The sequence below is a fragment of the Dendrobium catenatum genome, unplaced genomic scaffold (genome assembly GCF_001605985.2).
Source record: "Dendrobium catenatum unplaced genomic scaffold, ASM160598v2 original_scaffold_209899, whole genome shotgun sequence".
Lineage (NCBI taxonomy): Eukaryota > Viridiplantae > Streptophyta > Magnoliopsida > Asparagales > Orchidaceae > Dendrobium > Dendrobium catenatum.
In genome coordinates, this window is record NW_021528311.1 from 471,805 (window position 1) to 487,495 (window position 15,691).

The 15,691-nt window shown below is 33.9% G+C and overlaps 1 protein-coding gene across 1 annotated transcript; it reads left to right on the forward strand.

The window, feature by feature from the left end:
• Window positions 1-3,045: 3,045 nt before the first annotated feature.
• Window positions 3,046-7,629, forward strand: LOC110096261 (tetraspanin-3). Its single transcript, XM_020822117.2, has 2 exons — window positions 3,046-3,760; window positions 7,009-7,629. The coding sequence occupies exons 1-2, from the start codon at window positions 3,230-3,232 to the stop codon at window positions 7,351-7,353; spliced, it is 876 nt and encodes a 291-aa protein (XP_020677776.1). The 5' UTR covers window positions 3,046-3,229; the 3' UTR covers window positions 7,354-7,629.
• The last annotated feature ends 8,062 nt before the right edge of the window (window positions 7,630-15,691 follow it).

The following is a 15,691-nucleotide window of genomic DNA, read 5'->3' on the forward strand; positions in this document are numbered from 1 at the left end:
CAAAATCATAAGCCATAGATCCGCAACAGGGAAGGCCAACCTTTACTATACAGCTCCTTTCTTTCCATTTCTCCGTAAAGAAATGAAAAAGAACATCCTCAAATTGATGTTGATCCTCCACCAAAGAGCTATTTTCATCTTTAATTTTAAAAATATAATCAAAACTTCTCCTTGCACTAGCAAATGCTTGAAAGAATTTGGAATTGCAATCACTCTCTAAGATTTGATCAGCACCAGTCTTGTTATTACACCAAGTAAATTTTGGGCCAACACTCCCAACCTCATGAAAATCATTACTAGCCAAAAATGACTTCATCTCTTTAGGTCCTTGGGAAAAAAATAAATCTCTTCCCTCCCCTTTTGTCCTCCTTAGAAAGTAAACAATTAAAGTCTCCCCCACCACCATAGGTAAGTCTTTGGAAGAATAAAATTCTAGCTTTCCCCAAAGAACCTCATTATATAAACATCCTTATTCCCATATATAGATGAAATCCTCCATCTACTTTTATTAAGAACATCTAACTCTCCAATTACAAATGGGGAAAATATTCCAAAACATTAAAAGTAACCATACTAGACTTCCATAACATAAGAATGACTCCTTACAATCCTTCTGATGGAACTTGGAAATAATCCCAATCTGCATCAATTAATAAATTAACATCCCTTCTATCAATCAAAGACAATTTGGTCTCCAACAAACCTAAAAAAAAGACACCATGATCCTTCACGAACTCCTTAAGATATAGAGAATCTTTCCTTTTCCTAGCTTCTTTATAGTTTCATAAAGCTATAGATTACATCATTGTCCAAGAGGGGAAGATATCACCACTTTATCATTTTGTTCACCATCCACTCTTCTACTCCTACGAGCCAATTTTATAGGACCCAATCCTTTAAGTTGTTTACAACCTTTCTTCTTGACATTAGAAGAATCACCTTCTTTGAAGTTGAAATAACCATTCATCACCTCCATTTTCATCTTTATAGATCCATCACCCAATCCTCTATTATCAACAAAGATGCTAGGCGACGACATAGCAACCTTCTCTGTGCAGACTATCTCCTCTTCCTCAACCATATCATTTAAGACTTTAAATTTGTTATCATCAACAGGAGGAATATAAGAATTAGAAACCATACCCCCTTCTTTTTTCGAAGTAATCATATGCATAGGACAATCCTTAATTAAAGCTAAATCTGGATTTGCACCTTTAGATAGCACTCCTCCCAGCAATGGATCTGATTCACCACTCCCATTAGGCAACTTGACAAACTCAGGTTCCCTTTCAATTCTAATAATCTTCATTGATTTAACCCCCTTCCCACCATCCTTTTTCAATGGACGGGACCCAGTTTTTCTGAAACCAAAACTTTTAAACATTCTCTTCCCATAATTAACATGAACCCATGGTCCATACCCAGCTTTATTAGCATCTCCATCAAATACAATCCCATTAGATGCTCTTGAGTTTCCCATCATAGTTGGACTTATTATTTTATCCGTATTTGGATTAGAAGCCTGATTCACCTCCAAAGATTTGTCCATATAATTCTTCTTTAAGTGTCCTTTTTTACCACAATTGAAGCAGAAGTTAGATATCCTTTCATATTCGATTCTCTGAAAAAATTTACCTGAGCTTCCCACCACCCAAACACTCAATGGCAACTTTCCATCCAACTTGATAAGAACACAAATTCTTGCAAATTCCTTTCTCCCCCATTGAAACATATTTCTAGTAATCATATACGGCGTACAAACCATAGAAGCAATCATGTATACATTAATTTCATCCCAACATTGTAATGGGAGATTTGGCATTCTAATCAATACAGGAGCCGATAGCCCCTTCAAAGAGGTAGGAGAAAGGGATGGCACAATCTATCCAATCTAATGATATGTACATTAACATACTATGGTCCATTAGAAAAAAAATGAGTCCCGTGTTTTTGGCTCATAAAATGCACATAGAACCCACCCCTTTCCAAGCATTGTCAGGTAAAATCAACCAAATTGAGACCATTGTCTCCTCAACTCCATGATAACCATATGAAAGGGAAGATTCTCTCCAAATACTTTGATCACCAACGAATTTTGAAGCTTTTTAAATTTTCCAATTCGTTTTGTAAATTCAGCTTAACCATAGAACCATCCTCAGAAAAACAATCACCATAATCCAGATCCATGACATTGATATTTGACTTTTACTCCAAGCATTTTTGCAACACATTGCTAGAAGGTTGTTTGGGAACAGCTGACCGATTATCAACTTTATTGCACTCACCCAAATCTCCTGATTCATAAATACGGACCTTCTCCAGATCAGCCACTGATTGAACAGAACGAACCTCTTCAGGTTTTGGAGTACCAACAGAATAACAGGGATTAAAATCCAACTTATCACTTTCTAAAACATGAATCATCATCAAACTAGTTCCAACAGAATCCACAAATTTAGAGCCTAACCACTTGGAATCATCAGCCACAAGTTTAGCATCTCCTAGTACATTCAAAGCCACCTTAGCGCCAAACGAAGAAGAAGCATCACTGTTAGATTTCAAATCAAATCTAGAATCTGGGAGAGGTCCAGATTTATTTGAAATTTGAACCAAGCTTTCGGCCAATACATTTTTTCCTTTACCTATAACTTCTATAGGTTTTTTAGAAGTTAACAAACTGCCTTCGTTGATGATTAAAGTCTTACCCGTCTCAAAACTTCATCTTCCCATTTTGTCCAAACCGGAGCTTACATCTCCAAAAGTAGGCAGAGACTAGACCAAAGTCGAACGAGTCGAACACAGAGCACCAGCAGTAGAACGCCGATCAAAAGGACCGCTAGCGGACGGAGGCCGGCGTCCTTCCGCCGCCATCGGAGCAAACCTAAAAAAGCGTGAAACAGATTTTTGAAAAATCACCTTCTCTCTAAAAGATTGTTGTTTATATTTACTATAATTCCAATTAAATTTTCCCGAGCGAAAATAAGAAACTATTCCCGCTTAACGAGCCCCACCGCCCAACTAATAAAGACAGGAACTCCCGTTAGAGAGCTTAGCAGCATTCCATATAACTTCATTCTTTATTCCCACACTTGTCTCCACTCCTCCACAGGGACCATAGCCACACCGACCGTCTATCCATCAGCAAAATCCCTCTTTAACTCACCCAGCCCTCTCTCCTCTCACTACCAATACAAGAAATCAGCAAAAAAACCTAACAGGGAAAGAGACGATGAAGGGACCTAATAATCTTATTGGAGCCGTAAATTTCATAACTTTCCTGGCCTCGATTCCGATTCTGGGTGGCGGGATTTGGCTGAGCAGTCGTGCTAACAGCACTGAGTGCCTTCGTTTTCTCCAGTGGCCGATCATCATCATCGGAATCACCATCATGGTGATCTCTCTAATGGGATTCGTCGGCGCTTGCTATCGCCAGACTTGGCTACTCCAGCTTTACCTCGTCGTTATGTTCATTGTCCTAGTTGCCCTAATCGGCTTCATAGTCTTCGCGTTCGCAGTCACTGATCAAGGTCACGGTCAGGTGATTATCAACCGGGCTTTTTTAGAGTACCAGCTCTCGGATTACTCTGGGTGGCTTAAGAACCGGGTGAGTGATCCTAAGTACTGGTCGAAGATTAGTTCTTGCCTTCGAGATTCACATGTTTGCTCTGGAATGCGCCGAAATGTTCGAGATACAGCGACGGGGGCGATTTTTCCTGAGCCCGCTTCTATGTTCTATCAGCGCCATCTTTCCCCGATTGAGGTTAGTTACTTGGTCCATTTTCCTTCCTAAAGCTTTGGAATTAGAGGTTAGATTTGGATTTTTTTTAATTTTTTTTTTTTTATGGATAAAATCCGTTGATTTTGGTTTGATTTCTTATGAATATTTGTCTTTGATCTTTGTTTGGGACTTTTGTGAATAGGTCTTCTATTCGTTTTGAGTTAGGTCAAGCAAGGAGAGCAATTGCTTTCCATGTTTGCTGGTCTCTTTTACTTGAATTCATATTTTTGTGGTGAAGTGAAGCCCTTTGTCTTATCCTTTGTCTTCAGTGCGTTTAATCAGATAGGAAGTTAGCTGATGCAAGAAATTGACTGTTAATCAATATTAAAAAAAAAAATATCTTGGGCTTATCTACCTACAATATTAGGTCGTGACACCATATCTAAAAAAAAGTCAGGATATCCACTTAAAATTTGCCAAGTGGACTGTGTTTTTCCTACGTTTTTGACTGGCTTCATTTACAATTTTGCGGACACGTGTGCATTCCACAACCAATAATTTTTTTTTTACATCATTTTTTCAATTATTTGATGTGAAATCAAACTTAGATCTTCACGTTAAAACATAGTTGCACTGGTCGCTACGACCTTACTTGAACAGATCTTCTCTATAGGCTCGTACAGCTGCATCTTTAACAACAAAAGAGACGAGCAAAAAATAATTGCACTGGTCGCTCTCTCAGTTGAGAGATTTTTCTAAGAGCTTGGCTCAAAAAAATGCTTATGCTATTTATTATTATTGTGATTATTAGTATTAGTATTGTTTTTAGAATTAAAAATGATTAATATTTATCACAGTAATAATCATTAGCGCAAAAAATTTACTCAAACTAAGCTCACAGAAAATATCATAACTTAGTTAACTGTTTATTAAAGATTAGGACGAACGAAACTAGAATTATGGAACAAGTGGAAAGAAGCAAAGCCATGGCTTTTGTAGATTTTCTATTAATTTCAAAAGTCAAGCCAAAAGGCCATCCGTTATGAGCAGGAATGATGGGGAAGAAAACAGGAAAGGAAAAAAAAAGAAAAAAAAAGGAAAATAAAGATAACTCCAGGCTCTTCTCCTCTTTTTTTCTACCAACAACAAAGCAAGATGGCTACAAGAGGGCCACATTAGTTCTATGATTAAGGAAAAATGGAAGAATAATTTTTGCCACTCTTATTTAGGATATGGTATTTGGATTCTCTCCAATTATCATGATAATTAGAGAGGGGTGATAATTAAAGAGGTGAAGTTGCCAAATTTTATCCAACCAAATCACTTTGCCAATATTGTCTCTTTTATATTATTTAAGAGCACACTTGCCCATGGAAAATAGTTAGAGAACTCTCTTGCAAACGTCTGAATATATTACAAGTGTTATTTGATGGCTATCCATGCAAATCATTATCCTATAAAAATAGAGAAATTTAGTTGTGTAAGAATATTTTGACTAAAATTTAGTAAATCTGGATTTTTAAGCCATTTGATTTATTTTGATATGAATGTAATAGATGGATAATCAATAAAAATTATATTGAACTCGTCCCAAATTAAATCCAATTACATTAGGACCCATTTTGCTAGAAAGAAAAGATTAAAATATGCCGGTCCATTTTCTTTCCAAAAATAGGGAGATCTTGCGAAAGCATAAAGACATCAAGTTTTTTTAGTCAGCCGGTTATCATTGTGGATCGCTATCTTATAAAATAAGGGAGATATTTTGTTTGCTGAAATAGACTAGGTCAAATTGGTCATTGTGATTAACATGCCAATATAGTTATAAGCTTTCATGTACGAGCCAAATTTAATCTATAACATCACACATAAACATATAAAATAGAAAAGAAATTAGGAAATTAAATTATGGTCTGGATGGGTCCTAAAGTTACTGGATTTACTTCGAAATGAGTGTAACATGGGAAATCAATTAAAATTTATATTGCACTCATCTTAAGTTAAATTCAATTGCTTTCAGTTAATGTTTCATATTAATTGCATCAGTATCGGCTCTTTGGGTCCTGGACCTAGGTAGTGTCCATCTTTTCTAGCAGACTGAGCTCTCACCGGATTCCTTCCACTTCTGCACTGCATATACCTAGCGATACTTGGGGAAGTAAAGTGGAGGACCTTGCTTTTTCCTATATCCTTACTGTTGCTCATGTGCCACAATATTATGTGGCTCTTATCTCTTTTGCAGGAAAGAGATGTAAAAGCATATACTGGGAACCAATTCGTCAGTATTTGATTCCTGATAATATGGTAGTTATTATCAATGATTATAAAACTATTATAGATGCATTTTTTCTTCCACTATTAATTTCTAAATGTAAAATTAGTACTCTTTTTTTAGTTACTTTTCAGGGTCTCTCTTCTGCTTTTACCTGAACAGTCAAATCTCTAGGAATTCCATCCATTGTAATATCCTTGCCTACTTTTGGATCAACATATAAAAAGTTGATTACCTTGCATTAAAAAAAAAATAGAGATATGATTTTAAAATTTGCAGTAGATCATGCCATAAGTGAGCTTTGAAAGGTACTTTATGACATGCTTTTTTATTTGTCTATTGTTTTGGTTTGTAAGGAAGATAACCCATGTTGGAAATAGTGCGAACCTATCTCAATTTCTGAGACTGCAAAGGAATAGAAAATATAAAAGAAAATCAACACATAAAAGTATAAAGAATCTTATATGAGTTCACCTAATAAAAGGCAATGTTTTATTTATTGTTGTTTCATATTTCATTATTATTTGATTGTGAAGAATTACAATGCTAATTTTCTGATTCTTACATAAACAATCTCTCTCTCTTTATAAAAATTAAACTAGATCAGACAAAAATTATAATAAAATTCTCTTATGTATTTAATGAAATAATACAAAAATATTGGATACAACTCAAACGTGTATGCTTTATTTTATTACAAATAAAACAACTCATGACTAAACCTACCTAGTTCTTTTTCTTTGTGGGGTAAGATTTAAGTTTCACAAGACTAAAAAAAAGTTTCACAACACAACTCCTCAAAGGTATTTGCTTTATTTGATTGGAAATGAAAATAAGGTATTCAAAACCAAACTGAATCGTGTACCTTAAGCGTTCGTGCATTTTCTTACAAACCTTACAATTGGATCCTCAACCAAGCTAAATTTAACTATGGTGAATTGCTAATGTTCTTTGTGCATAATTTGGTTTCGATGATTGAAGTTGCTTCACTCAATTCTAAAGAAACTTCTTATTGCAGTCTGGTTGTTGCAAACCACCTACATCTTGTGAGTATAACTATGTGAATGAGACGGTGTGGAACCCTGGCACTGGGATGGTGGTGAATGACATCGATTGTACTCGATGGAGCAATGACCAGCAACGGCTGTGCTACCAGTGTGACTCGTGCAAGGCTGGTCTCTTAGCAACCCTGAAACACAGTTGGAGGAAGGTCTCAATAATCAACATTGTGATCCTTATTATCCTTGTGTTTGTGTATGTTGTTGCATGTGCTGCATTCAGGAACAACAAGCGGATGGACAATGATGAGGCTTATGGAGAGGCAAGGATGACGAAGGCCAGGCCGAGCAGGTTCCAGTTTTAGCTGAAATATGTTTCTTTTTTATAATAGTGTTGTGTAAATGTGAAGATGGTGAAGAATCCTTGTCTTTCCAACTAGATTTTGTTTATGGTTTTTTTCCATAGGCCGAAACGTAGTCGAGGAGGAATGTGTTTAAATAAATTCCTTTTTAGCGTGCTTTATGCAGTTTCTGTTGTACTTTATTTTCATGTAGCAGTATTCATCTGATAATAGGAAACATCGCTTCTGTTTGTACTGATGGAGTTACTGCGAAGTGGCAAATTTCTTTTATGTTCTTTAGTTTTGATGTACTTAACAAAATCACTCATCTTTTGAAGATCTTACTATATTCGTCTGAAATTTTTTCGTCTCCAATTTCTTGTTGGTGTTAATTTAGACTAATAAGATAAGATTGTCATTGTCATTGATGCTTCTGCTGAGGATGAAGATTTACAATAGTAATTCAGCAATGAAATGTCTAATTAAATTACGATTCAAAATTTATGACTTTGTAACCTATAGATAGACTATAAACATTTAAATCCAATAAATATTGCTTTTCATGAGTTTTAACATATGTATGGTAAATCTCACAAATGAGATTTTGTTAAACTTTTCTTATTATAGACATTAAAAAAAAATTCTAGAAATGGTGAAATGTTAGTGAATTTCTCTTTAAAAATTTCATTGAACTCATCATAGTGAAAGTTGTAGCGTCATAAACATGAAGTGAGGGGAATTTGTATAAAATTCTTAATGATTTTTTATTATTTTAACATAACATTAGATCTATAACTATAAGTGGTTGCAACATATCAACAGTTGTAGGATATGTAAACATGCATTATTTTTAACGAAAATTTTGATTAATTAAGCTACTCTTATAATTTTTTTATAAAGGAATAAAATATTAAATAATTTTAGAGGGCTGCAAGACATTTATTTTTCTTACATGACAATAATCAAGATTGTATTTTTTTAATATAAATAATGTGAAAGCTATTGTCTTGAAAAATAATAATCTTATATCTTAAGGAAATTAGTTTTTTAATATATATATATATATATATATATATATATATATATATATATATATATATATTCTCTTATGCAACAAGTTTCTAAGATGACACGATATATATATAAATAAATGAATATCTTGTCAGCCTCACAGTACACTAAGCCCCTCAATCTAATTACAAATTTCAACCATTATTAGGTGTAAAGCATTAACATATAAGCTTAAAGTTGTGGAGCTCTTGTGGAGAAGAAACTTCTTAAAAATTATTTTTAAAACAAACCAAAAAAATCGTATAACAGCTTTTTTTCTTTATAGCTATCATATTCAAATAAATTTATTTATGAATATTTTATTCAAATATAATATCTTATTCTCATAAATAAGATATATCATTTTTTTTTTTCTTTATTCAAAACTTTAATCAACATAATGAACTCATTATAAATTATTTGAGAATTTTTTATATAATTTTATTTTCAGGACAAGTATCAACATTGTTTTTTGTTATAATTCTTTTTTATCATTTTTCAAAAATTTATATGAAAATAAAAAAAGAGTTAATAATAAAAAATTTCTAATTGCTTTAGTGTTGGTAGTAATAAAAAATTATTTTCAATTTTCATAAATAAATATTATGTTGCCAACAATATTTTTAGAATATTATTAATAATTTTAAATAATTTTTATATATTTATGTTAGGATAGTTTTAACTTAATTTTTAGAGAAAAAAATAAGATTTGGTTTGAGTCAATTTTCTTAATGCTTCATAATACATACATTTTTAGCTATAATTTTTTTTATCAAACAAAACGTTTAGAAAGAGAAGAAAGTTTTCCCAAACAAGACATAAGGCTTCGTTTGGAATGATTTTTTTAGTGGTTCATAAAGCAGGTTTGTAGTATAAAATTAAATTTTTACTATTAAAATTACTTTAAAAAGCTAGGAAAAGCAAAATAGCTATTCATTCTATCACTTTTTTTCTGCAGACTATTGATGTGATCTAAAGATTTAGTAGACAGCACAATAACTAACTTTAATTAATCTTTTTTCAAACTAAAAATAATGATTAATTTAAAAAATACTATTTGTCAACATAAAAATTCATGTTGAAAGTTTATTTAATTCGAATATAATTTAGATAAAGATTATATTTATTTTATTAAATAATAATAATAATGTTGTGTCCTGTAATATTCCGGATGTAGAGGATTATAAAATTTCATGTCTTTAACTTTGTACGAAGATCCAACACAAAGCAGATAAAAGAAGAGGTGTATCGTTCATAAGAGACACTAAAGTCTTTACGTGGAAAACCACTGAAAATGGAGAAAGACCACGGGGCCTGGATCAGTTTGAATGAATCCACTATTACTTGCAGTTGATTACAAATGAGGCCCTTCCTTTGGGGGAAGGCCTTGGGTTGATGTAGCAAATGTACATCATATTACATGGTGAGAAATTTGAAGAATTAGGATTTGACATGCTTGTTGAGTCAGCAGAACCATAGTCGACAGGCGACGCAGAAAGATCAAAGTTTTGTAACTACAGGAAATTCGTGTCTTACCGGCGGCCAAAATCCATAGGAAAATGCCAAAAATCTGTCGAAAATTAGCATTTCAACGGATTTCCGACGGATTTTTTTTCTGACGGTAAAACGCTCGTCGGAAAAGCAGTTCCGGCGGTAAAATAGGCCGCTGGAAATATTTCCGGCGGAATAATTTCGCCGGTACAATTTCCGGCTGACTATTTTGCGCCGGAATTTAAAAAATAAAAAAAAAAAATAAAAAGAAACTATCGGATCAGCCATCCGGCAGCCCGAGCAACTCACTCACGGGCTGCACCAGACCCGCCAAATCAAAGACGCTCCAGAAACCCGCCCACGACAGTCAAATGACTGCCTCGCCCGTGACTAGCGAACCCGCGCAACACGACCTGGCATAGGCAGGATTCGAACCCTCGCCAAACCTTCATTGAGGCCCCAACCACTATGCCACTTATTCAAATATCTTACATTTGGTTCTTTAATTCAATTTAAACAAAAGCCGTATACCTGTTTAATCAAATTAATTAATGTAATCTAATTTAATAAATTTATTTTAACAACCCTTAATATAATTTTACTTTTGATAAGTAATTATTAGTTAATAATATTTTAATTTAATACTAAAGTATTAATTATTATTAATTAATTTTAATTTAATAAATCAATTAAAATATTTTTGATAATAATTTATAATTTTTTAACTTAATTTAATAAAATAATTAGATATTAAATTTATTATAGTCTTTTTTTTTTTTCAGAATTCCGTCGGAAATATTATGCCTGGAAAAACCAATTCAAAAATTCCATCGAAAATCTAACGGAAAATGTTTTCGTCGGTAATCCGCCGGAAACGCCGCCGGAATTTAGTGACGAATTTACTTCCGCCGAAAATTTTGCCAGAAATAAGCTGTTTTTCTGTGTAGTGGGGACATTGGTCGGAAGGACCGTTGTCTGGCGAGGGAGGTCGAAAGAACCCAGTAAGTCAACGAGAAGACCAGTGATAAGGAAGATTGTTATTCTGATAAGGGAAGTCATTAAGGACTGTTAGTCGGTGAGAGACAGTGGTCAGAAAAGAAGGTTGTCTGGCGATGGATGTCGTGAGGACTGTAGTAGGAGATGGAAGGTCGAATGACCGTAGTCGGTAGGAGATAGGGGTCAAAATGACCGTTATCTTGGCAAATGGAGTAGAAGCACTATAGTATGTGACGAAGGTTGGTAAGGACATAATCGGTAAAGAGACAGTGGACAGAAAGATCGTTGTTTGACGATGGAGCGTCAAAATATTAGGGACCGTAGTAGGTGAAAGGAGGTCAGAAAGACTATTATATAGTGATGGAAGGTCAGGCTAGTTGGATCCAATGAAACTCCTACGTCAGCTGGTGGTTTGGCACTAACTCTGGTTGTTGGTGGTGGTCTAGCAGAACTTAGGGTCGTCTGGTGGGGGCCGGTAGAATTCTGGTGTCATGTGGTGTTCCGACATGGTTGGGCTGAATTCCGACGATGGTCTGTGGTCGGATGAAGTTTGGCATGGTCGTCTGCCTTAAGCGGTGGTCCAAACAACGGTTAGGTCTAAAGTCCGGCCGGTGATCGGCAATAAATGTGTGGATTCGACGTATGGGTTGGGCTGAAGTCCGGGTGATCAATGGCAAGGTGCGTGATCCGATGATGGTCAAGGCTCTAAATTATGGTTGATTGCAGAGGGCTAGGCGGAAGTTCAACGCGCGTTTGATAAGTATGGGCGATGGTCCGAATGAAGGTGGGTTGAAGTCCGGCAGCGGTCCGTGGGCCAGGTTTGGAAATCTAATGGACGGTCAGCATCGTCGGGATGGCCTGACGAAGGTCAGTGAATTCTGCTGGGTCGGAAGTAAGGCTGAGGATCCAACGCATCGTCGGGCGAAGTCTAGCGACGGCCCATGGTTGGGTGGAAGTCAGGCAATGGTCGGTGACTAGATGGAAAGTCTGATAGCTGGTTGTAGTCGGCCGCGTGTTCAACAAGTCAGGGTGAAGTCCGGCAGAGTTGATGCAAGGTTGGAGGTCTACGATGGTTCAGGCTGATTTTGGCGGACAATCAGGGGACGACGGAAAGCTTGGTGGTTGTAGGCTGCGGGCGCGGTTGGTAACAATGGTTCAGGCTTAAGCCCGACGACAATCAGCAGCAAGGCGGTGGTCCGATGGCACGGTCGAACTGAAGTTCAGGGGTGGCCCGCACCGAGGTCGTGGCTTAAAGTCGGAGGTGAGAGGTGGTCCGACGAGGGTCAAGCTGAATTTCCGACGGCAGTCGTGCCGGTTGGTTAGATTCGGTGGTTGGTTGTTTAGTTGTCCGGCGGCCTTTGCGGTGCTGCTGGAGCACTTTGAAGCTTAGAGCTCACTCCAATTCTAGCCAAACGTTCCCCTTCATGTGAAAGTGGGGCGTCTAATATAGATTTTCATGAGGGACAACCCGTAAATATAGAGAAGAATCCGAGCTTCTAGTCCGGAGTGCTTCCATTGGATGGCTCGCATTGATCCCTCGATCATAGAGAGTTTTCAAATGTTTAAGTAAACTTAACAATGTTAGAATTCAGTGATCTTGGGGCTCGTTGGATCATCTCATGCGAGCCGCTCCAATTTGACTATAAGCATGCCCCATATTTTGATATCATTTGTCATTCAAATAATGGTGCTTTTTAAATAAGAATCCTTTCGATTGTGGTTTGGGCTCCCGATTTGCGACCCACTTGGGGGCTCGGGCCTGGACGATTTCTGGTGTCGTTAGGTTGTTTCTTTGAGATGTTTAGTTATCTAAACATAAGTTTCGCCTGAAATTGGAATTCCAATGATTCCAATTGAATTGTGAAAGTTGTCCAATTTGAATATGCCTCAGATCTCGTTCAGATCAAGACAATTTTGTTGAGTATTAAATAAATATATTTTTTTCCTACTTTTTATCTAGTTTGCGTTCCTTATATTTAAAATAAATCAAATTTAAGTTAAATTAAATCTTGTTTATCTTTCTAAATTCAATATTGGAAATGAAATTTAATTAATCAACTTTTTGATAATTATTTATAGGACTCGACTAGCTTCCACCATTATATTAGTACACAAAGATCCGATTAGCTTCAAATGATATATATGCGGCATATACATTTATGAAGGCCAATTTCTCAGTAGATAACATTCAAAAATAGACAATTGCATTCTCTACAAATTTACTAGAAAAAATTTTCCAATTGAAAATTGAAAAATGCTCAAATTTTAAACTCCGAGGATCATTCAAGTTCAGTTCTACAAAGACTTATAATCAAATTGAATGTCTCATGAAGAAGAATTTTCCACTCCACATAAAAAATAATCTCATAAGAGTCCTCATGAAAACCAAAGCAAATCATTTGGAAAGTATATAGTTAAAAGTTTTGGATATTAATTAGACACATTAAATGACCACCATTTTTCAAACGTTGCGAAAAATTGGATAGCGGACAAAACAAAATGGTAAAGAAAAAGATGTTTAATTTATTAAAGATTAATAAAATTAATATAATTATTATGACAATCTTAAGTTAAACTTAAATTTCAAACCCATTTCCATATCCTGCATATAAATATATTCCAAAATTAAGAATAAGTTGGAGGTTCTAAATTCCACCACTTTTATAAATTAAATATAATTCATATTTAATTATTAAAGTTAGTTTACATATATTTTTTAAATTTAATATCATGATAATAGTTTTTAATTTATAATTATATGTTTAGACCAATTTAATATACCTATTAAAAGTTGGTAGCAAATTTATATTAAAAATTATATGTATTACATTCATGTTAATAATTAAATTTTATTATTAAACAATAGATAAAATTTAAAATAAATTTAATTTTTTATATAATATAATTAAAATTAAAAAAAATAATAGATAAAAATTTAAATACTATTTGCATTATTTAATTTGAATTAAAAATATATGTAAATAAATGTTAGTGTCTATATAGTGAACTTTTGAGAACTTATTTCTAATTTTTTTAGTCTACATCATCTAGACACTTATGGTTAGTATTATTTTTATCTAAAATATAACTTTTTAAATTTAATGAGAAAAGAAGTCACATGGTATGCGGAGCGTCATTTGATAAACCAAATTGATGCTTATTTAACTAAAGTAAATAAATTAAATTAATTTATTTAAGTAAAATATTTAATAATAATTTTATTAAATTATTTTGTTACTTAAATATGAGCCGAACTTAATTTTTGAAAATTGGCACGATTTGCCAATTAACGATTAGACATCATTGGTTTTTAAGGCGGTTAATCGTCGGTCCTGAAGGTTAAAAGCCATTTTGATAGTTATTCCCAGACGTTCCAACTAGTCTGGTTCAGGATTCATTCGATCTAGACTGTCTGATTTTTTAACAATTTTTTGTGTGTTTACAACTAAGAAGTATCTCCGTGAGAGGAATACAACAAGCCATGATCACTTAATTGTTGAGTCCTTAATTTAAAGCACCTAAAGTTAAAAAGAACATTTCTATAGGTCATTTTGATCGAGAGTATTTGAGGTTTTAATTAAATGGGACTATAAATTCTACATGAAAAGAGTTTAACTTGATATTAGTGAGAACTTAAAGATTTGAAGAGCTCTAGTCGGCTCTAACTGCGACTTTTTGACGTTAATGATCATAGTCCAATAACAACCATAAGCTGACAGTTTATTGTTGGTTTAATCTTCAGCCGATTGCCGATGTAATGACTAGCATTACATGACTATTATAGTTCATTTATCATCATGCGACCACAGTTGCCCAAATTGCTGTACTTCAACTACTATTACTCTACTAGCAATGCTCGATTAACAACATCTGACAATTGATCATTACTCTCAACTTTTTTGTAATAAGCTTACCATAATTAAAAGGTACTAAGCTTGAGTTCATTGTTTTGTAATCCCCTTTTTTTCAGTTGAAGAGAGCAAACATCTATTAATTTCATTTATATGATGATTATGATTTCATTTGTGCCAAATCCCATTATTTTTTTCTTTCTCGGATTTCATTGTAAAAATTATGGTGTTGATAGTGTTATTCTCTATTATCTGTAGTTCTAAGATCCTTCATTCAAACAGTTAGATACAAAATTAGTTAACTTTAAAATTTATCATCATATATATATATATATATATATATATTATATAGATCCTTAATAATCATATATATAATTATATATATTAATAATTATACTATATAATATAATAATAACTTCTTGAAAGAAAAATAAAATAAAATATTATTAATTTTGTTGCCGAACTCGAAGTTAGATTAGTTTCTAGTTGAGTTAATTAAAAATTATCAATGTGCTTAATTTTAATCAAAGTCTGTTAAAAATTTATATACCCCTAAAAGTTTTTTAAAGAAAGGGCCATAATAGCATGATATATTGATCAATAAAACCTTTAAATTTATTTTGACCATGACTATATTGTATAAAAATCAAACAAAATTTTGTAAGTTGCTTGATTAAAATTAGAAAAGAAAATGATATAGACATCTTGAGAAATTTTTCCCTATATTAAAAGTTCAATCACATCCATGATTATTAAAAGTTGGATCAGACCAGCTCGGTCAACCAGTTGAATCAGGAGACGGCGACTAACCACTCTGTCTAACACTGAAAAATCGGACTAGCATCTGATCGGAAAAAAATGGAACAAACTGCTTGTTAAACTATAAAAAACTGCGAACGACTATTTGAAAAAACTGACTGGTTCAAAAACAGAGTAAATGGAGCTTTCGATTGCAAAACAATGGGCTGAATGAA

Bases quoted from the DNA above. Each gene is read 5' to 3' on its own strand.
- LOC110096261 (XM_020822117.2), top strand. From the start codon at position 3,230: ATGAAGGGACCTAATAATCTTATTGGAGCCGTAAATTTCATAACTTTC. The intron at 3,761-7,008 runs GTTAGTTACTTG...TTCTTATTGCAG, and splicing joins GCCATCTTTCCCCGATTGAG to TCTGGTTGTTGCAAACCACC.